General features: G+C 48.0%; 8 protein-coding genes across 8 annotated transcripts; 1 reads left to right on the top strand and 7 right to left on the bottom strand.

The window, feature by feature from the left end:
• Positions 1-381: 381 nt before the first annotated feature.
• LACBIDRAFT_331247 (uncharacterized protein) lies at positions 382-1,979 on the top strand (the record flags this gene model as incomplete). Its single annotated transcript, XM_001885545.1, has 8 exons — positions 382-430; positions 639-770; positions 793-896; positions 950-1,043; positions 1,106-1,115; positions 1,257-1,576; positions 1,627-1,832; positions 1,932-1,979. 8 exons carry the CDS (start codon positions 382-384, stop codon positions 1,977-1,979), a joined length of 963 nt encoding a protein of 320 aa, XP_001885580.1.
• A 157-nt stretch (positions 1,980-2,136) lies between these two features.
• Positions 2,137-4,946, bottom strand: LACBIDRAFT_306872 (uncharacterized protein; the record flags this gene model as incomplete). Its single annotated transcript, XM_001885615.1, has 11 exons — positions 2,137-2,575; positions 2,626-2,638; positions 2,700-2,859; positions 2,920-3,140; positions 3,200-3,334; positions 3,393-3,711; positions 3,763-3,790; positions 3,847-4,092; positions 4,147-4,220; positions 4,279-4,543; positions 4,609-4,946. 11 exons carry the CDS (start codon positions 4,944-4,946, stop codon positions 2,137-2,139), a joined length of 2,238 nt encoding a protein of 745 aa, XP_001885650.1.
• Positions 4,947-7,040: 2,094 nt separating this feature from the next.
• On the bottom strand, positions 7,041-9,778 carry LACBIDRAFT_306873 (uncharacterized protein; the record flags this gene model as incomplete). The annotated part of the gene is made up of 10 exons (XM_001885616.1): positions 7,041-7,404; positions 7,456-7,468; positions 7,526-7,694; positions 7,744-7,964; positions 8,025-8,159; positions 8,212-8,573; positions 8,646-8,891; positions 8,954-9,027; positions 9,099-9,348; positions 9,405-9,778. 10 exons carry the CDS (start codon positions 9,776-9,778, stop codon positions 7,041-7,043), a joined length of 2,208 nt encoding a protein of 735 aa, XP_001885651.1.
• Positions 9,779-10,622: 844 nt separating this feature from the next.
• Positions 10,623-13,432, bottom strand: LACBIDRAFT_306874 (uncharacterized protein; the record flags this gene model as incomplete). Its single annotated transcript, XM_001885617.1, has 9 exons — positions 10,623-11,019; positions 11,075-11,087; positions 11,144-11,306; positions 11,363-11,781; positions 11,840-12,201; positions 12,271-12,516; positions 12,580-12,653; positions 12,718-12,976; positions 13,047-13,432. The coding sequence occupies 9 exons, from the start codon at positions 13,430-13,432 to the stop codon at positions 10,623-10,625; spliced, it is 2,319 nt and encodes a 772-aa protein (XP_001885652.1).
• A 1,269-nt stretch (positions 13,433-14,701) lies between these two features.
• Positions 14,702-15,817, bottom strand: LACBIDRAFT_295172 (uncharacterized protein; the record flags this gene model as incomplete). Its single annotated transcript, XM_001885618.1, has 2 exons — positions 14,702-15,394; positions 15,453-15,817. The coding sequence occupies 2 exons, from the start codon at positions 15,815-15,817 to the stop codon at positions 14,857-14,859; spliced, it is 903 nt and encodes a 300-aa protein (XP_001885653.1). The 3' UTR covers positions 14,702-14,856.
• An 893-nt stretch (positions 15,818-16,710) lies between these two features.
• LACBIDRAFT_191455 (uncharacterized protein) lies at positions 16,711-18,202 on the bottom strand. The gene is made up of 6 exons (XM_001885619.1): positions 18,022-18,202; positions 17,843-17,957; positions 17,375-17,779; positions 17,046-17,313; positions 16,939-16,982; positions 16,711-16,880 (listed from the first exon to the last, which is right to left on the bottom strand). The coding sequence occupies exons 1-6, from the start codon at positions 18,161-18,163 to the stop codon at positions 16,832-16,834; spliced, it is 1,023 nt and encodes a 340-aa protein (XP_001885654.1). The 5' UTR covers positions 18,164-18,202; the 3' UTR covers positions 16,711-16,831.
• Positions 18,203-18,393: 191 nt separating this feature from the next.
• LACBIDRAFT_306878 (uncharacterized protein) lies at positions 18,394-20,771 on the bottom strand (the record flags this gene model as incomplete). The annotated part of the gene is made up of 7 exons (XM_001885620.1): positions 18,394-18,675; positions 18,726-18,865; positions 18,927-19,044; positions 19,093-19,235; positions 19,596-20,209; positions 20,263-20,665; positions 20,727-20,771. 7 exons carry the CDS (start codon positions 20,769-20,771, stop codon positions 18,513-18,515), a joined length of 1,626 nt encoding a protein of 541 aa, XP_001885655.1. The 3' UTR covers positions 18,394-18,512.
• An 83-nt stretch (positions 20,772-20,854) lies between these two features.
• LACBIDRAFT_306879 (uncharacterized protein) lies at positions 20,855-21,829 on the bottom strand (the record flags this gene model as incomplete). The annotated part of the gene is made up of 1 exon (XM_001885621.1): positions 20,855-21,829. The coding sequence occupies one exon, from the start codon at positions 21,827-21,829 to the stop codon at positions 20,855-20,857; it is 975 nt and encodes a 324-aa protein (XP_001885656.1).
• Positions 21,830-22,078: the final 249 nt, after the last annotated feature.

Raw genomic sequence — 22,078 nt, forward strand, 5'->3', positions numbered from 1 at the left:
AGTCCAAGTTGGGACCAGAGCTGTTCGAGAGTCTGGCCATGCACACGTTCTATGACGATGACATAGTCCTCTGATGGTTGCCTTTTCCATAGGAGCCACTTCGTCACGGTGGTCCTGTGGCCATGCGACCGATTTTGAGACCAGGTTATGTGAAAGCAGACGAATACTTAGACTCCGTTCGAGTTGTAATGAGAGTTGGTGATTGATGTATATAATGCACTATGTCTTCGTCCGTGTAGGTTTCAAGCAAAGACTCGTCAAACCCAGTGCTAGCGGACATGAGCGACTAAGAAAAGTAATTAGTTGTATCCTTATAAATGGATGAAATGCTTGCCTCGGCATTCATCATGTTTCGCTGGTTCTTTCCGCAGCTGACATGTTATGCGTCCCTCCCGAGAGCGACAGTCCATGACTGCATCTGGCGCTAATGGTAATGCGTAACGCGTAACGGCTTTAGCGCTTACCGACTAATCGTTCAAAATCTAAAACTAGAACTGCGGTTGTCACCTTCAATATTCAATGCCATCGACCGCAAACCCAACCTACCACGCATCTCTAAAGTCGCGGAAACTCGGTTGAAGCTCACGATGCTCATTTGTCTTCGTCTTTTCGACATAGAAAATCTGTAAATTCAACAGGTTTTGACAATGGCCCTCACCAATACAAATCCAATTCGAACGCAAGATGTCTTCCCCAGCAAGCCTTTTTCACGCCTCTTCAGATTGGTAACCTCACCATCTCCCACCGCATCGAGATTTCCGCCCTCACGAGTAATTGTCTGGAATTGTGCAGCTGACAGTGGTATCCCCACAGAGCTCATGGCCGAGTATCATGCTCGCCGCGCTGCTGGGGGCGCCGGGTTAATCATCCCACAGGGCACCCCGATCATCCCCAAGGTTCCATTTCCTCCACATGTTTTTGGTCGTATATAAACAACATTTCTCTCCAGCACGGAATGGCCCGACGCACCTGGGATGTGTGTCCGAGAACAGTTGGAAGGCTGGAAGTAACTGCACCGCGAGGGTGGTTACATATTTCCGCAGGTTAGTCGTATTTTGAACGATAGAGTAGAAGTTTTTTAAACTGAACCCTCTTTTCCCCTTAGTTGTGGCACGGTAAGTTTGAAACTTTTCTATTTTGCTCTGTATTCACTCCAACACCAGCTGCCTGGCCCGTGACCGGTTGACCCCCTCTGTCACTGACTCACAGTTCCAATCAAAATTATCCTTTACATAGTCTTTGGGATGAGATCTAAGCCCCTGGGGGGCACTTCCAGCTGAAACCATCACGATCCTGCATCGTCCTGGTCTTGGTGAATGTCTGTCCACATTCCTGCTTACTCTTGTGACCTACATCTACCTCTGCGTCGTCTACATCCTCATTCCAACATTCATCACAACACTCCCTCAACCATGTAGGACTGCTGTTGCACTCTCATGGGCTCTCTGTCAGCTACTTTTCTGCGTGGGGATATGTCTCCTATTTCCAGAAGCATCCCCGACAGAGGTTGAAACTATGGTGTTCGCGTTGTACACATCCAGCATTATCTTTGCTTACTGGACAATGGGGCTCGCTGGTAAGTCGTATCACAATGAAGTAAGAACCGTCTGATTTGGTTATCGGTAGGCCCCATTCCGATCATCGGCGCTGTCCTCTTTTTTGGTGTCATGGGCTACATCACAATCATAAATCCTTTTTTCTGTTCAACTTTCATGCAACATGGGCAGCATCAATTCTCGACGAAGGAGGGGGCAGCAATGACAGAGGGAAACGCTCTGGATGTAGAGAGTTGGCCTCAAAGACACGTGGCAGATGACATCGCTCCATACTCAGTGAGTAACCTTTCCATGCTATTATGTTAAACAGAAAGCTGACTTGGCCTGTTGTGACATAACTGTAGCGGCAATACTCACCACTTCCCCCATGCCCAGGTCTACCAGGATGATAGAGTTAATTTGGGCATTTTCATTTTCATGTAGAACCAAGAATTATGGATCTTCATAGAACTACGAATTTAAACGGACTACTTGTACCAATCACGAACTTTGGTGGTATTGTTGAATACTGAACGGTTGCACTTGCATCGTTTCGTTCTTCCCGTGTGAAGTTTGGTGAACAAATGAACTACATGTAACATCACCGTATATCAGTTTTCAACCTCCCAACGACAACCGCAGCGCAGTCTTTATGCGTATAAACCCTCAGTCCTACAACCAACTCATCCTGGTCCTTCACAAGCGCCTTGAGCTTCTTCAATTTCTCTTCAACTTCGGTTTTTTTCGAGTCGGGTTTTGATTCCAAGTCGTCCTGAATCTTCTCTCCCTCCTGCTTTTTATTTCCTTTACGCTTCTTCTGTCCTTCCGTCTTGTGTTTTTTCCGCTTCTGCTTCGGAACGGGAGGCATGACCTGCGGCTCTGGCTCCGTCTTTCTCCGAAATAACGTAGCCACACTCTTTTTGACAGAAGCTTTCGCTCGTGCTCGCGCGCTTGACTGCTTCTCCACGTAGACATGGTAAAGTTTCAGGTCCTTTTGTATGAGGGAGTCTAGGTCCGCTGGGACGTAGTCGGCAAAGTTCCTGCACCCAATTCCGTCAATTGACCCAGGGAGAGTACACGGAGGGCTTACAATGTGTCAAGATCTGAGTATGTGAAGGATCACTTAGACAAGATGGACGAGAGAACCAAGACGGGCCCACTTACTTTTGGCGATAGCTTGATCTTGTATTTTGTCCATCAGGACCCTTGCTAGAGAGTGGCTGCACAGGTACGCTGGGCATGCACAGCCGGAATCCTCGCAACCGCAAGCCACCAAGGGATCCACCTTGTCGATGGGTATGTTACTTAGGCGGGCAATGCGAACCTACCAATGATACCTCCGCAGTAAGCAAAATGACAGTATGCGAATGAAAAGAACACATACATAGATGATATAATTCCCCTTGTCCAAGTTTACTTCCAAGTTAACATTCCTCGAGAAGCCCCAATCATGGTTAGATTGTGCCATGGGTTTATCTTCCCCCAATTTGACAAGAACAAAGTCAAAGCTCCAATTGTTCCCAGGCTTGAGACACTTAAAGTATCGCGCATTGAGTTGAGAGAGGCCGATCACGGTTGCTGATGGTTCTGGGAGGTAAAGTAGGACTGCAGGGGAGATCGTAAGTCAAACGAGGATAAGATACTCTTTTCAATGAATGTTTTACAGGAAACGTCTCCATACGTCCAGGCGGATGCAACTGGTGCGGCTGGTACATTTAGCCAGTACGACGTCATAACCCAGGTAGAGTCAAAGAGGATAGTCCTGTTTATGTCCGTCCAAGTATTCAAGAAATCCTTGTCTACAGGACACACCAATCCATCAACAACGGCGCGCTAACCAAGAAACGAAATACTCACATTCCATAACGAACTGTCCATCATCGCCAAAGACATGACCAAGCTCAGGTAAGATATCCAGCCACTCCCCTTGCCACTCCTTAGAGCCATCCGACCACGGGCCCGTCCACTCTCGAAATCCCCACGGGTTGCGGATGATCACAAATCGCTTGCCTTTACATTCGACCGCGCGTAAGACGGAGTATGCGTGGTTGGCTATCAGCCCTTGGACGTCAATGTATATTTCTTCGCTAGCCATACTGACGGAACCCCCGAAGAGCCGGTCTTTGTTTGCGCGGCAGAGTTCTTCCACCCAAAACCGATCAGGATCCAAGATATCCTACACTGTTATCTCAGCTCTTAAGGTTATTATGAAAATTTGGGTATTGACCTTGGTCATGAGGAATGTTGCTATTCCGCTGAAAAAAAAAAAATCTTAGAAAGAGAAAAGGAAGGGGAAAGAGGGGCAACGAACCCTGTGATGTCTTCAAGAGCCTCAGATTCAAAACCTCCTTGCAAATGATTATAATTGCCATGCAATTTCGCGTACGCCTTCTCAAACAGAGGCACCCACGTCTCCCCGTTTTCCCCTGACCTGGCGAACGTCAACGTCTTCCCACCTTTCCGCGCGATACGGTTATAAAGTGATTTATCATCATGGTATAATTCCTGTTCCTCTTTGCCGAGTTCCTCATATTTGGGTATACGTGTGAATAGCTGACTGTACGCTGCTTAGCGTGACTCTGAGGGCGGACAATGGGCGTGAACCGCTTACTCGTCTATGACGACTCCCACCCATCGGTCATTCTTGAAGAATACAAACCCGTATACACCTACTGCTTCATCGCGCTATACAATATAATAAGCAATGATTTTCGCTAGAGCGTGAACAAATATGAATGCGTACATCAACGCACACCTTCTCGATCAAACCCCGTGCTGTAGAGGCGATAGCAAGCGCCGACAGGAACCAACAGTTTCCCAAGGCTCCTTGCCTAATGTCGTTTGAGTTCGCCGCCCCCTCCGCCGAGAAGAAATGAGGATTCTCAAATATTTGCGTGACGCGCAGAACGTCCTTATGCACATCGGCTGGAATATCTCCATCGCCTGCACCTTGGCCAATCCCGTAGATACATCGACTCGCGTCGTTTTCGAGGTCGAACTCAATGTCTCTATTAATTTGATTTATTGAGGAATTATACGGTGAGCGCAAGGCACGAGGTGACAGCGGGCGTACCTAAATTTCCGGTTCTTGGCCCTACAATCTTTAGAAATCCGTTCCACCTTTCGTCTGCACTCCTCGATGGCTGCGTCCAGCTCGTCTGTGACCAGTAAACCAGGCTCTTGCTTCGAATCGACAAAACAAATCATGCTGTTCGGGCTTAGGGGTGGCAAGGGTACGCTATTCGCCGTCAAGGTGCCAGCTTTAGGAATAGAAAGAGGGCTGGGTTTTTCGACTTTGAAGCGGGTAGGTTTGCTACGACTGTCAATGCTTCTGGCTTCGGACTGGACGTTCGTGACATCCAAGGTCGCATTGGTCCTCCGGGGAGCGACAGGAAGGGGGATTGAATCCATGGTATGTGGTTGGTATTGTGGTGAAGGGACGAGTTTTGTATCATCCAAGTATCATCACAGCATTTTACCACGGCTCCGGGATAGTCAGTTGCGCCCACGAAGACCTTGTGGATGTCACCTTTCTCCACTGCTGGTGCCAGGGCTTGATGTCCGCCCTTTCACATACTAGATCGATCGGAAGTGCTGTCACAACGCGCATAATTGAAGGTGGTGCAAGTCGCAAGTTCGCGGCCATGTTAAACTTTCCCTTAGCATTGGAATTGCCAGGCTTGTGTTAGACTGCCTAGACCTGATTTTACTGCTGCCGTTTAACGTCCAATGTTCCGGCGCTTCGGGGAGAAGAGGGGTGAGGTTTCGGTTTCATAGTAGTTGGTCCGAGTGAGGGGTGGTGGGTCCATTTACGGATAGCGCCCATCCACACAGGCCTGATTTTATGAGTACATACGGCTGTCAAGGTTCAATTTGATCTTCAAGGTCGTACCAAGGTCGTACTTACTGGTATGCCGGGGGAATGGCGGAGCTGACGAGAACTTAATCCATATAATCGTAGTTGATGAAGAGACGGGTTTTTGCTCATTGCCAATTGTTAGAACTGGTTCAAGGGGGTCCTAGGATTCAAAAAATATACCCGGGGTTGATTTTTTTTTAAAGCGCTTACCAAGCGCTTACTGACTTAACCTACCTACCTATGTAATCAGGCATATAGTATTAGTAATATGACATCATCACTTTGATCACTTTGTCCCAGATATGTCGCAAACCTAATTTATGAAACTATTTCCTATGAAATGCAATGTACTATTATGTAGATGATACTGGATATAGGTGAGTGACTTGTAAATTTTATCATATGGAATATATTTCAATGTTGGCTTATCCAATTTCTTTTTGCAATTGGGGCATTTGGTGTTTTAATTACTTAGTATCAAGAACAACTTTCTAAACAACTTGCCAGAAGCTTGTGACATTTAATGACTATACTTCTTTGATTGTGCCAGCTTCGACTGATGGGTTTTGTGACATTGACACTTGGCAGAGATTAGATAAGATTGAAAAAATATTACAGAATGCTTCAATATCATTAACAAGGGGGTAGCGGGACGTGGATCCCGCACCAAGGGTAGGAGGGGGGGGGTCCGGCCGAAGGCCGAAAAAAAAAAGTGACACCCCATCAATTTTCAGATTTTGAAGGGCAGCGACATTCCAGCTTCGGACACGGACGGTCCAAACCAAGAGTACTATCACCTACGTCGACACACCCTACACTCCCCACGCCGCCCCAGGCCAAGTGCCTCTTCCTTCTCTGAATGAGTTACACCACTCGGACTCTTCACTTTCTTTCTCGGCCTACACATTAAAGAGTCACTTTTGAAGATTTATCACATGCACAGTAATGAAGAAATGCCCTCTCATTCTGTACTGTCAGTAGCCGTCAGTGTAGCTACTTACCCAGGATGATCCGTCTTTAAACAAGTTTTTTCAATATCATGCTAGTACAGGCCCGTTATATGCATCTTCAGTGGACTCAACTTAGCTTAAACTTAGTTTACGGCCAACCGCCAGTGCGTAGTTGACTTGTTACATGGAAATATTTTGAATTCAAAAAAAAAAAAAACATGAGTGTGGGAAAAACATACTTTATTAGGAAGGTAATGGTGGGGGGTGTCAGGCAGAACCCTGAAAAAAAAATAACGAGTGTTGGTCTCTTTTCCACATTCCACCACCCCCTTGATCATTAATGCCCACAGTGTCATTGAATTTAGACTTGATTCGGACTGATCTACATATTTTGAAGTGCACTAGCATTACAAACCTGCAGGAGATGGCCTTCCAGGACTGTTTTGAGATCATTTTGTAGAGGGTTCCAATTTTTTTTTCTCAGCCTGTGGCTGACCTCGGTCCTCAACCCGCGCTTTCACGAACCAGGTCGTTTCAATTCACCGCAACTGGGAGGTTGTGTTATGGTTGTGATTGGGTTGTGATGAAGAAGCTCCTTGAAGTTGCATACATCCCATGATATCATTATTTGAATTCAGCACAACTACAACATGCACAAAAAGCTCTCACAGAGCAAGTACCAACGCTCTGCGGGTATCAGGAATCATAGAAATCAGATCTCAACCTCCCAAACACAACCGCAGGACACCCCTTATGCGTATAAACCTTCAACCCCACGACCACCTCATCCTCAGGCTGGTCCGTCATCAGCGTCATCAGCTCATAGTCAAAATCATCATCGTCCCATTCATCTGCTTGCGATGGGTTCTCCCTATGCACGCCCTCCGGCTCTGGCTGTGGCTGCTTCTTGTTGCGATTCAACACCTTGGCGATCTTTTTCTTTATATCAGAGTTGCTTCGTGCTTGGGCCTTGGATTGGCTCTCGAGATAGGCATAGTATTCCTGCAAATCGCGTTGGATTAGGGAGTCCAAGTCTGTTGGGACGAAAGCGGCAAAGTCCCTATACCAAAGCTTCGTGAGTTGAACGTGTGAGGATGTATAAAGGACTTACGACGGATTCAAATCTAATAAAAAGGAGCCGTTAGTCAAAGGTATACACGCAGCCGGGGTGAATCACGTACTCCTGGCAATAGATAGGCTGTTCACTTTGTCCGACAAAATCCTAGATAGAGAGTGGCTCTTCAAGGGGGAATCAGCGCAACTACAGTTGGGATGTGTGCAACCAACCTCAAATAACGGACCTGCACATGCATCTGAGATACTCATGTCTTCCTGGCGGGCAATGCGAACCTACCAAAAATTAAGCAAAACAGCAAGCGAAACAACGAGAAACACACACATAGACCACATAGTTCCCCTTCTCTAAGTTGATTTCCAAATTAACGCTGTTAGCATAGAACCGAGCGTGGTTGGAATGCGCAATGGGTTTATCTTCTCCCAGTCTGACGAGGGCAAAGTCAAGGCTCCATTTGGTGCTTGGTGTGAGGCCCTGGAAAGATCGCGGGTTGAGCTGAGACAGGACTATGACGGTCGCGGATGGTTCTGGGAGCCAGAGGGGGACTGGTGAGGAAGTCACAATCGTAAGCCGAAAATCAGCGTAAAGAGGGACAGGAGACTCACAAGTAACGTCCCCGTACGTCCAGGCGCGACCAGCTGGTGCGATTGGGACATTGAGCCAGTAAGAAGTCATAACCCACGTAGAGTCAAACAGAATGGTTCTGTCTATGTCTGCCCAGGTCTCCAAGAAATCCTTATCTTAAGAGCCATCAAGAACAAGATTGCACTGAACCAAAAGCAAAAAACTTACACTCCATAACAAACTGCCCATCATCCCCAAAACTATGTCCAAGCTCCGGCAAAACCTCCAACCACTCCTTTGTCCATTCCTTCGAGCCATCAGACCATGGTCCCGTCCACTCAATTTTACCCCATGGGTTCCGAATGACCACGAAGCGTTTGCCTTTGCATTCAACTGCGCGTAAGACCGAATACGCGTGGTTAGTAATGAGCCCTTGGACAGCAACGTCATCATTCCGTCCGTTCTGCGAGTTATCAATCGCCCCAACTGAACAGCCAAACAGCCGATCTTTGTTTGCGCGAGAAAGTTCGTCTACCCAGAACCGGTCGGGGTCAAGGATGTCCTTGATAAGAAGGTATGTCGCTACTCCACTAAAGGAAAAAGATTACATCAGTTGAAAAAAAAAAATTAAAATTAAAAAATTAAAAAAAAAGGGGACAAACCCCGTAAGTTCCTCCAGCGCCTCCCCCTCAAAACCGCTATCCAAATGTTTATAATTCCCATGCAACTTCGCATAGGCCTTTTCAATCAACGCCACCCACGTCTCCCCCGTCATCCCGGATCTGGCGAAATGCAGAGTCTTACCCCCCTTGCGCGCCATACGGTTGTATTTCGACTTGTCGTAGTGGTATAGTAGTTTTGCATGGTGGCTGAGTTCTTCGAATTTGGGGATTTGTGTAAATAGCTGACTGGGGGGGGTCGTTAGTGTCGGGTGTAACTCTGAATTTGGCTGGAGGGAGAAAAGGCTTACTCGTCAATGACGACGTCGATCCATCGATCATTCTTAAAAAATACGAACCCATACACTCCCACTTGTTCATCCCGCTGTAGAACAAACCAACCATCAACATCCAGTAATGCGCGAACGAACTACGAAAAAAGAAAAAAATACACACAGCAACGCAAACCTTCTCAATCAATCCCGGCGTCGTACTCGCCATAGCCAGCGCCGAGAGGAACCAACAGTCCCTCAGTGCACCCTGCGCAATGTCGTTCGAGCTCGCCACACCCTCTGCCGAGAAAAAGTGCGGATTCTCGAATATCTGGGTGACGCGAAGAACATCCGCGTGTGAGCCTTCGTTGCCACTCGTTGCGACGCCATAACGGCACCGGCGGGCATCATTCTCAAGGTCGAACTCGATGTCCCTATTCTTATTATTTAGTTCAATAGTTATGATGGTGGGCGGGATGGGAACACAAACCTGAATTTACGGTTCCTGGATCTACAATCCTTCGAAATCTGCTCAACCTTGGCTCTACACTCCCCAATCGCCGCGTTGAGTCCGGAAGTGACTAGCAACCCAGGCTGTTCATCCGGGTCAACGAAACAGATCATATTGGTTGGCCCGTCATCAGCCGATTTGGCATCCTCTCCTTCCGGGTTGTCATCGGTAGGAACTTCCAGGCTGGGTACCTCCGAACTGTTGTTGCTCTCCTCTAAGTTGGCTTTGCCACCGGCAGGTTTGGTGTTTGGATTTTTATTGCCAGGCTTATGTTTGGGCTTACGAACCCTATGGTGCGGTTTAACGTCCAAAGTAGATGCTGTAGGGGTGGCTGGGGGAGATTTTGAATCCATTGTACAGTGGTGGGGGTGCGGTGAATTTACTCATGATGATCACAGCGTTATAAAGGATGTGGAAGGTGCTGCTTTAGCGCCCGCGGGACCTTTGATTTATTTTATGTATGGCGCCCGAGTTGGTGTCATGATCATGGTAAGTATTAGGGCTTCTTGATTGAGCTGGCGCCAGGTCGGCGCTTCCACAAACTTCGACGCATCGTGGCCAAATCGTGGCACTGGAGACCGGGTTGTGAGCGATAGGTACGAACGCGAGTTCAGCAATTTAAGTATCTAAAAATTGAGGAGAGGAGAGTCCGAATTTGAATAAGTTTCAAGTCCCCATTGACAGAAAAAAAAACCGACCAACGGCCATCTTTTCCTCACTCTTCGATGAACACACTCACATGATGAGAGCTTCGGCTGTCGTAACTGCAAATTTTCCGAGTGGATACTGGAATATTTTTGGCACAACGACCGTTCACCAGGCTCGAGACCAGCCGTTCTGGCGGCGCAAAAGAAACTACGTGTGGGATGGAGTTGCGGCTTGTCCAAGTTAACCGTGATGAAGTACACGGCCCTGTGAGATGACCGGTGATTCGCGACGCGGCGCGGACAAAGGCCGATGACGAAGTTATATAGTAAACGAGTAGGTATGTATCTATACATACCTTATGACCATTGACGAAGAGGACAACGATGAAGGAAACTTGAAAAATACTGGGTCACGTGTACGGTATCGTATTGCGTCCATGTGCTTGATTGTTTCCCATAGTATATAAGAATCTTAATGACGATGAATTTTAGCACAACTACAACATGCACAAAAAGCAAGTACCAACATTCTGCGGGTATCAGGAACAAATCAGGAAGCATGGAAATCAGATCTCAACCTCCCAAACACAGTTGCAGGACACTCTTTATGCGTATAAACCTTCAAGCCCACAATCACCTCATCCTGGTCCGTCACCAGCGTCATCAGCTGCGCCTGCCCCGGACCATTGTCACTATCATCATCACTATCATCGTCACGCCATTCATCCGCCTGCTGTTGGTGGTCCCTCTTCGGCAAGGGATGCACGCCCTCCGGTTCCGACTGTGGCTGCTTCTTGTTGCGATTCAACACCTTGGCGATCTTCTTCTTTATATCAGAGTTGCTTCGTGCTTGCGCCTTGGCTTGTCTCTCGAGGTAGGCATAGTATTCCTGCAAATCACGTTGGATTAGGGAGTCCAAGTCCGTTGGGACGAAAGGGGCAAAGTTCCTATAAACAATGGCTTGTTGAGTTGAAACATGTGAGGGCTTTATAAAGGACTTACGACGAATTCAAATCTGATAACAGTAGCCGTTAGTCAAGGAGTAGAACGCAGCCAAAGTGAATAACGTACTCCTGGCAATAGACAGGCTTTTCACTTTATCCGACAGAATCCTAGATAGAGAGTGGCTCTTCAAGGGGGAGTTGGGGCAATAACAGTTGGGAAGTGTGCAACCACCCTCAAATTGCGGACCTGCACCAGGGATAGTCATGTCTTCCTGGCGGGCAATGCGAACCTACCGACAGCAATTGAGCGAAACCCAAAAGGCGAAACAACGAAGAAAAGACAGACATAGACCACATAATCACCCTTCTCCAAATTGATTTCCAAATTAACGCTGTTCGCATAGTACCAAACGTGGTTAGAATGCGCAATGGGTTTATCTTCTCCCAATTTGATGAGGGCAAAGTCAAGGCTCCAATTAGTGCCTGCTTTAAGGCCCTGGAAAGATCGCGTATTGAGCTGAGACAGGACTATGACGGTCGCCGATGGTTCTGGGAGCGAGAGGGGGACTGGCGAGCAAGTCAAAATCCGCAAGCCGAAAATCAGCCGTGAAAGGATAGAGGAGAACTCACAAGTAACGTCCCCGTACGTCCAGGCGCGACCAGCTGGTGCGATTGGGACATTGAGCCAGTACGAAGTCATAACCCACGTAGAGTCAAACAGAATGGTTCTATCAATGTCTGCCCAGGTCTCCAAGAAATCCTTATCTGAAAAAGCCATCAAGACCAAGCCTGCACTGAACCAAAAGCAAAAAAAAAAACCCACATTCCATAACGAACTGCCCATCATCTCCAAAACTATGCCCAAGCTCCGGCAAAGCCTCCAACCACTCCCCCGTCCACTCCTTCGAGCCATCAGACCACGGGCCCGTCCACTCCGTTTTACCCCACGGGTTCCGAATGACCACGAAACGTTTGCCTTTACATTCCACTGCGCGCAAAACCGAATACGCGTGGTTCGTAATGAGCCCTTGGACGTCAACGTCGTCTTCTTGTTCGTTCCGCGAGGTATCAATCGCCCCAACTGAACACCCAAACAACCGATCCTTGTTCGCGCGGGAAAGTTCGTCCACCCAGAACCGGTCGGGGTCGAGGATGTCTTTGGTTAGAATGTACGTCGCTACTCCACTAAAAAAAAAGAAAAAGAAAAAAGATGGATCAGCCGAAGAAAAACATTTGAAGGAAAACAGGACAAACCCCGTAAGCTGCTCCAACGCCTCCGCCTCCGAACCTCCACTCAAATGTTCATAATTCCCATGCAACTTCGCATACGCTTTTTCAATCAACGGCACCCACGTCTCCCCCGTCATCCCAGATCTAGCGAAATGCAGAGTCTTACCCCCCTTGCGCGCGATACGGTTATAGTTCGCCTTGTCGTCATGGTATAGTGCCTTTTCGCCGTCGCTGAGTTCTTCGAATTTCGGGATTTGTGTGAATAGCTGGCTGGAGGAGGGGGTGGGGAAGGGTTAGCGTCCTAGATTTGGTTGGAGGGAGAAAAAGGCTTACTCGTCAATGATAACATCGACCCATCGATCATTCTTGAAAAATACGAATCCGTACACTCCCACTTGTTCATCCCGCTGAGAACCAATCATCAACATCCATCCAGTGCCTTGTAAACGAATCAAAAAAAGGAATACACACAGCAACGCAAACCTTCTCAATCAACCCCTGCGTCGTACTCGCAATAGCCAGCGCCGAAAGGAACCAACAATCCCCCAATTTCCCCTGCGCAATATCATTCGAGCTCGCCGCGCCCTCTGCCGAGAAAAAGTGTGGATTCTCGAATATCTGGGTGACGCGGAGAACATCCGCGTGTGAACCTGTGTTTTCACTCGTTGCGGGGGAAGAGATGCCGTAAAGGCATCGGCGGACGTCGTTCTCCAGGTCGAATTCGATGTCTCTATTATCATTATTATTAAGTTAGATGATTAGATGGTTGGATGGTTGGGCGGGGAACAAGACAAACAAACCTGAATTTCCGGTTCCGAGCTCTACAATCTTTCGAAATCCGCTCAACTTTAGCTCTACACTCCCCAATCGCCGCATCTAATTCGTCAGTGACCAATAACCCAGGCTTTGTATCCGGATCAACGAAACAGATCGGCCCATCGTCAGTCGCTTTCGAGGCATCCTCTCCTCCTTCATCGATAGGAACTTCCAAGCTGGGTACCTCCAGCTCCAAATTGACGCTGCTGCCCTCCTCCAAGTCCAAGTTGGCCCCTTTGCCGCCGGGAGACTTGGGGTTGGGATTGTTATTGCCAGGCTTTTGTTTAGGCCTAGACCTGCTTTTAGTGCGGGCCCTCTGGTGCGGTTTAACGTCCAACGTAGAAGCTATATGAGTGGTGGGGGAATCCATTGTACAGTGGTGGTGGTGGCAGTTGGTGGGTTCAAGTGGGGTGCGGTGGGTTCACTTCACGATGGATCACGGCGTTATAAAGGGTGTGGAAGGTGCTATTCGAGCGCCCGCGGAACCGCCCAGGGGCCTTGTGAGTAAGTATGGGTTGTCGTGGCCCGTGGGTGTCGTGATCATGATATGTATCTGAACCAAGTGTCAGGACTCAGGGCTTGATATCTTGATTCGGCGCCTGGTCAGCACTTCCAGAAACTTCAAAAGCGTGGAGTTTATCGATTATCCTGGTGCAAGGGGGAACGCGAGTTCTGCGAGTTAGCTAGTCAGAATTTGAATACATTTCAAGTCACACACCTAGTAGCGTTGGCGGGAACTCCACGGCAGGATTTTGATTTCCGACCAACTCAATTCTTCCATTCACCAAATACACAAATACACTGATGTACAATATCTTGTCATTGATACCTCACTATGCTGTCTAATGTGCATTCTTCATCGCCCCGTGTATCTTCCTCAACCTCCGCGTATTTTTTCATTCCATGTAAGGCAACTCTCATGAGATCGGGCAGTGCCGACAAATTTATTCAATTTATGTATATTTGTCCAAGTTGTTTGGACGTAATTTTTTCAGCCCTAACCCTAATTTCCTTCTCTATATATTTTTCACATGTCATATGTATTTTATTCTTCATGTATTTTATTACTGACCCATGTCCAAAAATACAAAAATGTTCTGTAAGATATGCAGAATAAAAAATACGTGGAGAAGAATACAAAATACGTGGAGGAAGAGAAAAAACAAAGACATTGGCACTCAATGATGACTTGATCAACAATCATTCGACAACCTTCAGAAGGATTAGTGGAGACAGTAGATTGCTGATCTAGACATGTTAAATTTCTCATATTGGGGCAAGGTTGGGGGTGGATTTTATGATTATTCAAAATTTATCAAGTTAGTTTTTGAAGCTTTAATTCGTGAGAAAACGCTATGGCTCGGACTAGCGTTGGCGGAAGCTCCACGGCAGGTATACAGAATTGGAGGGAAATGTAACCCTGCCCTAGGGCTTATCACGAGAACTTCGAATTACAAAAGCGAATCCTGCCGTGGAGCTCCCGCCAACCTTACACCTAGTAGAGCTTCGAGCGTCGTAATTGTGCAAATCTCCCAGTGGATAATGTTCATTGTCGAGTCCCGGGCCGGATTTTTACCTTTGTTTGTGTTCGAATTCACGTCCCACTAAGAAACAAGAGAACGTTGTGAGAGGTTGAAAGAGGCAAGGTAGAAAATATATATGCAATAAAAAAAATGCTAGTCATACACATGTTGCTTAATTGTTTTCCATAGTAAGAGTGAAGTATAATATCTAAAGAGTCCCAATGATGATGATGAATATGCAAGAAGAAAAAAAGGATCGGAAGAAGCATGGTCATGACCGCGAAGCCTCCACAGCAGCCACAAGTCTCCTCCACGACGCTTGTATAACTTCATACAAAGCCTCATCGACAACACCAAGCGCACACGCATCCGCCCACAATCCGTGGATAAGCCCCATATGCCGTTGAAGCGCGACTTTGTCCAGTGGTGTAGATGTAGAGGGGAAGAGCACACTGCTCAAATTCTCCGTATTCTTCGTATAAAGGTACGATTGCAGTAACGGGAACGCCTCAGGAGCCGGTAGGCAAAGCGGTACCACGGGAACAGTCGCACTCGTCCCAGAGGTATGTGTAGCCGAGGACGCGGGGAGTGCAGGGAGGTTGGCACAATGCGCCGCGAGGACAAGTTGGTGTGTAGGGAACAATGTGACTTTGCGTGGGGATGTGGATGTTGTTGTTGGTCGGGAGGAATAAACGGCGAGCATGTGTGTTGGGCATACACCTGCTGCGTTGGAGATGGATACGTCCATCTCGTTTGGGAGTAAGGATTTGGGTGCTTGTGCTTTTAGGCTTGATAGACCCGCGAGCATTCTATGAAGAAAGTATATTAGAATCAAAGACGTAAGTAGGGAAAAAGGAGAAAACTCACTCAGAAGCGAACAAGGAAAGCCGTTCACGAACGTATTCGGGTGTAACACCCTTCAACTCTGGGTCCACCAAAGCCATCTCGACTTCGTGCATTTGGGGAGTGAGGAGTGTGCGAGGGAGCTGCAGTGTCCGAAGGGGACTGTCAGTTTCAGCGTCGTTGATGATGGCGGGTTTGGGAGCAAGCGGGACACGTGAGGCCCTCATCAAGCGAGCTTTCCTGGCGCTGCAGTGCTTGGTAAAGAGTCTTTGCACGTTGGGGCACCGGGAGCGGGAGGACGGGATCCTGCGGCGAGCGGTGGGCGAGCACCAGGTAGCCGCGGCGCAGGCTGGCTTGGGAAAGGAGGTTGCGTGGAGACGGGCGATCATTGTAGTAGTAGGTGTTGGCGTTGTTGGTATCGGAGTGAGCTCGCTTGCGGAGGAGTGTCTTGGAAGGATAAGCATTTTGAAACGAGGGAGGGAGGTTATATACGGCCGTGACAATGTCAGCTGTAATTTCTTGATGGACTCGACGAGATTGGTCGACTCTTTTGAAAAGTTGCCTTTTGCGGAAGGTGTTTAGCTTTGACCACCCTTTCATCTTCCATTTACAGTAATTGTATATCACTGTGGGTCCACACCAATCCCCGCGCTCATCTCGTCACCTCCCTGAATGGGTAATTCACACAATGAATAGAAAAGTTCAATTGCTTTTCTATTCATTCAAGCCGAGTCGGGTCCCGACTCCATCCTCCCATCGTCTGCAATACTTACTATGGCTAGTCTAAATTTATTGTCCCCCACCCAGATATTGAATTTCAAAACAGGATTTCAACAGATGTACATACTTATTGCGCAAACTAGTATCGCATCGATGCTTTGACCAGCTTGGGATCCTCATGGACGAAATATTGATCAAAATTTTCCTAAAAGGGCAAAGAACCATTTTTGGTATTTACGCCGGGAAGCACCTTCTACAGCCTTCTACACAGTATTACTGGTACGCCTCACTAACAGAAGTATTTGTTCGTACACTGACCTGTGACCCAAGTCGACCTTCAAGAATGCTGCTTGCACAAAAATTGTAAAAGATTCCTGGAAGAGCAATTCTCTCAACACTTCTCTCAGTCCATCAACCGGTAGACAAAATCTATTGTCCAAGAGAACTCAGGTTCGCAAAAATCTCAATGACAGAAGTACTTGTTGCGATGTAAGTACTTACACACATTGTCAGAAGCATGCCAGTCGAAAACAATGAGATTGTAAACAATAACCCCAAATGCAAGTGCGAAACCGATGGATACATTTCGAACGAAATAATGGGAAAGAACGACAATATTTACAACAGACCACAACCGATTCTCTCTTGCAGCTCTCACGAAAGGAACGACTTCTCTTATTCACTCAGATCCTTGAAGCCTCAAGCGCATCCCTGATCCTGTGCTCCCAATACCTACTCACATTCATCAGAAACCCCCAAAGAATCAAAAACACAAAAAACAAAAACTCACTTCTTGCGAATCACATCATGTGTATTAGCAAGCGAAGTCCACAGCTAAATCATCAAACACATCAGAAAAAAAAATCAACGACAACTCAACAAAAACACCCTACTAACCTCGATCGCCTCCAACGTATTCTTCTCCAGCTCATAAACATCCGCCAAAAACTCAATAGCGGACGGACAAGGCAAGTTGGCTCCTTTAGTCGGGGGCGGGTTCTCCAAATCCACGATATCAACGGAGGTCGGGTCGATAGGGAGCGTGTAGGGCCGCACGAAGGCCTTCACGCTAGCGAACGGCGTCTTCGAGTGTTCCATGATCCCACGGAGGTAGTTCCATGCAGAGAGGTTGTTCGGCGCAAGTGAGATGTTCTGTTTCACGTACCTGCCATGTTTCAAGGTGGTCAGGGGGGGGGGAGGGAAGAAGGAAAGGGAAAAGAACGTACGTCAACTCCCGCGTATAAACCCTCTCCCTATCCCCCTCCCCCTCCCTCACACCACACCCCCAAACGACAAAGAAACGATGATGCCACGCCGAATTGTTCCTAACATCCTGCGCCAGCATCGCATCCACGAAATCCAGCTCGCCCGTCCACAGTTCATCTTCATCGTTGAAATACGCCAGCAGCCATTGGCGATAGGACCATGTATGGTAGTTCTTCGTGTCCGCCGTTAAGGAGCGCGTGATGAAATCCAACTCTTGGGCGGGCTTGCGGGTGATGGTTAGTAAGAGACGGCGGTGGTGCCAGACTTGGTACGTCTTTAGGTACTTCACCGCGAGTTCGTCAATTAGTTTGAGTTCGACGTCGAGGGGCGCGTTGATGGATAGTAGAGTTTCGTATCGATATTGCCTGTACACCATACCATATCAATGAACATCTCATCCCCATCCGAGAGAGAAAAGGGGAACGCACCAAGCAGAGTAATGAGCAGGATTAAGCCTGATGACAGCTTCAGTAAGCTCGAGCACCCTCTGGCTCTTCTCCCCAACTTTCACGATCCCGCGGAAATAATTCGTCGCGTCTTTATCTGCCACACACACCCCGTCATCTAAGCCCCCAATACAGACATTCAACACCCAAAGAGCACTCACATACGGGCGAATACAAGATCGGCGCTAGCGGGTTCACGCCCTCGTATTGTTCCAGTGGTACGACGTCCACCCATTCAGGTCGTTCAGCGAACAGCGGGATGACGGGTTCTTCTTTTTCTTCTTGGAGTGCTGGGGTGGACATGGCGATTGGTCTCCTACGGTCGTGCCAGAGGTGGCTAAGGTACAGTGGGTGGGTTGTCTCAGAGAACAAAAAGAGAATTTATGAACAATGGCCACCCGAGGGGCATGATCGCGGCATATGGTCAGTGACTCTAAAGTGCCATCACCATCGCGGCTCGCCGTTCGAAATATTGAACCTCATTTCAGCGATCCTGCTCGAGATCTGCGACCCTGGTTGTGATATGGCAACACTTATCGAACACTGTTAAATTTCGAGTAGTCATACCGTATACAAAGCAGGGTGAAATATGGATATTCATGAAACGCAGAGCAGAGATACGAAATAAATAGAGCTGAAAGTTCAGGCCAATTCACGCACGCTGCAGCCAACCAACTTCAAGGCCAGTCATCATGCGCAACCGTTCCGGGTATGCGGTATTACTCTGCTTCAAAAATCCAGCCAGGCGACGACAGATAGACATCGGGTATGAGAGATATTCAGCTTGAGGAAATCCTGGGTATTTATTGAGGAGGCTGGAAAGGGTTTCAATACTATTAGATCATTATATTGAGAGAATCAGTACCTTTTCAAATCTACATTCGCATCAGACGGTGAGATGAGTTTATAAAGGACCTTCGCGGCCACAACCGAAGCACTCTTGGGAATCGCGCGGGACGTGGGCGTGGTATACGCGAGGCGGATGCGCGGTTTGAATAACCACATCTGGAGGGGGGACAATAATAAACCGATGTGATCCATTAACCAAACACCAGGCAGGACTCACAAGGATTCGTGGCCGTTCTTCCTCCTCATCGCTGATAATGAACCGATACGAAGCATGAGCTTGAACAAATTCAGTCATATCTTCGACGATGAATGCAGACAGTGGTATCTTCAAACACCTGAACGCGTGTTAGAGTGAGCCATTCGGTAAGAAAGGAGCAACTAACTCGGCTGTCGAGCTGACGGGACGGACTGCGTATTTGAGGACTCGGTAGGCTGTACGAACGTCGCCTTCTTCTGAAGGTTTCTCTTGATATCTCCCAAAGACAGCGCCGCATAGACATCGTGCAAGATGCCAGTTGTCTTCGCGCTATAGATAGGCGGCATTAGCAAACTAAAATAAGAGACAGAGAGAAGAAGAAAGGATGTGTCCTCAAGCGTAGCTCTCACGACGGAAGCCTCTATATACATGAGGGTTGTTTGAGCGAGGAAATAGAATCAATCTTGGACGCGTTGTATCAACCGGTATGCTGATCCATCCACGCACATCCACAAGCTAGCCAAAGCCCCAGCAAAACCCAGAACCTGCCAGGGGCTTCGAGTTCTGCCAAAGCAATAGCATCGCAAGGGGCATACAATGGATACATCAGTCGCTGGTAGGCAACCAACGCCAGTCTTCTTTGTCATCCGACCTACTATAAAATATGAAGCAAAGTAATGTAGGACGTACCGATGCTTCTTTCGCATGGTATAGGTTGTTTGTAGACATCGCGGAGTTGTCGAACAAGATATAGCTTCCTCCCACGAGTGCCTGACCTGGAGCCGGCCAAAACCCAGTTTTGCCAGTTTTAACCACTTGCTCGTGAAGGGACTGGTCGGTATGACACATCCAGGCCTCGACTAGCTCTTCCCAATGTTCCGACGGTAGATCGCGATAGTGGTCGATCTTTGTGGATTGAATGAGAGGCAGGGAACATGAGGCACAAATGAAAGATGTGGGATTCATCGACGAAAGGTGGGAAGCATCAAGCAGGGGTGTTGGTGATTCTGCAGTATCGGAGGACGATGATGAGGGTAAAGTCGAAAGTCTGATTTCGTAGTGTCCACTCTGAACCTGAATTTCTTTCTTCCCTGGGGTCGTCCGAGCAGGGAGCATGAGCGGAAGCGAGCAGTAGGGGCCGGATTTGATGAGGAGATGATCTCCTCCCTCTGAAGGATGCTCAGGGAATGGGGGTAATACTTCGGCTTCCAAGTCAACGCCAGGGTATGCGCCAGTCACCGTGAAGAAAACGAGTACATGTTGCAAGTTTTCGTGGTTCTCCGCAACGTATACGACATCAAAGGCTAGAATATGAATGTCAGTCGTAAACCTTGAGAGGGGCGAGAAATTTACGGACAGGTACTTTGATCTCCGAACTTTGGCTGCAACTGAACACTGGAGATACCAGAGCTGCTACCCTGGCTTGAATTAGACTTCGAGGATGACAAGGGTCGCAGCCAAGATAATGGAGGCGCAGATAAGCTTCGACTCCTGCTCTTCTTCGATTTGGTAGTTGGTATAGGAGGAAGCGTGATTTCGTCCTGCCTAACTGGAGGCAGCTCTTTCACGAACTCTGGTAAAGTCAGAAGAGTTTCTGGATCCTTCAGTCGTTCAGAGTTTGGGGGTAAGCCCTCTCGAATAAATTCAGGAAGACTTAGAAGAGCCTCTGGATCTTTGACACGAGGATGCAGTATCGCGTCTTGGCCGTAAATTCGACCAGCACCCGAGTGTCGAACCAATTGTTGAACAAACGCGTCCCTCTATAAGAAAAACGCATCAGATCGGGAATCAGAAGCATTGGATCATCAATGCATCACTGACCTTGGCTACATCACGAAGTTTCGCCTTCTCTAGTCTGCTCTGCATGCCACCATCAAGAATAACGGATTGACCCTTGAGGGACCTATCCGAAGCTTTCCCGAGAAGGTCAAGAATGTTCTCCAGCTCCTTCACGTCCCTTTCCTTTCCTTTCCTTTGCTACTCCGCGAAACGCCTTGTTGTCGAGCTTTCTCCATCTGAACGAGCTTCGAAGATTTGAGCTCGACTCGCTGATTGTGAAGCTGCGGCGCAACAAGGTAGAGTCTGTCAATCGCCATTGCAATGGCCTCTAGGTCTAACCGCATCTTCTCGTCGCTCTGACGTGTGCTAGACGAAGGCTGGTATTGTGCCGTCTTACCCTTGCCGTCATCTATTGAGCTACGACCGCCAGGCTCGTAAATGGGCGGACTTTCCAAATCAAAGTCCTCATAGTCATATTGAGGGGGAAGATTATCTTGGAAAAATCTCGGAAGATTCTCCGTATGCTCTTTGCACATTGAGACTACGGTTTCGAGCTCTTGATCGATTCTTGTCCATAACAGGGAGACTTCGACCTCAAGGGTGGTAGGTATGCCCGGAGTGGACATTCCACCCTGAGAGACTAGACGTTCTGTCTGCAACTCATTGAGCTGACGCTTGAGTGCGTCAAAATGATCAATTGGAGGGGGCTCGTCGTATTGGCGGGAAGACTCTGGCTCGGGCGTTTCAAGAGTGGTTAGGTGCATGCCTGATTGAATAACAGAGAGTCTGTTGAGGTTTGACAGTAAAGAGACGAGAGATTTCGCAAGAATCGCTTCACTGGGCTGCAAGGAAGATGAGATGGATTTCACTCGTGTCTTAAGCTCATTGATGAGATCAGAATCATTGACGGAATCACGGGCCTCGATCATTTCATCGTCCCCGCCACGATTTCGAAGATTGATGACAAGGGTATGCAAGGCAGAGGACGATGATTCAGCCTCGCCTTGTGGAAATGTGGTATTGTGCGGGCTGGATGGCATGGAGTGTCGACGGTCGGGAACAATGGGATTCCACCCCGTTGGGACGGATAACAAGTTGTTTAATGTCATCAAGCACGACCTTTGAACCAACGCAATTGAAGGCATTACGTCGCCCTTCACAAAATGAGTGAAACTTCGGAGTGAAATCTTCGCAACTCACAGGTATGCCACGCGAGTCGCTTTCGGACTCTGCAGCTTGTGGAGGTTCTGCCACTTGCTCTTCAGACGAAACAAAAAAATCCTCCGAAACGAAAGAGTCATCGGCCTGCAATTGTCGAAGCTGTTCATGAGGAAAAGGCGAGGGAACATGGGTAGACAGCAGTGGACTTGATCTTGTGTGTATGGGCGCCTTCG

This window comes from Laccaria bicolor, genomic scaffold (assembly GCF_000143565.1).
Source record: "Laccaria bicolor S238N-H82 LACBIscaffold_32 genomic scaffold, whole genome shotgun sequence".
Lineage (NCBI taxonomy): Eukaryota > Fungi > Basidiomycota > Agaricomycetes > Agaricales > Hydnangiaceae > Laccaria > Laccaria bicolor.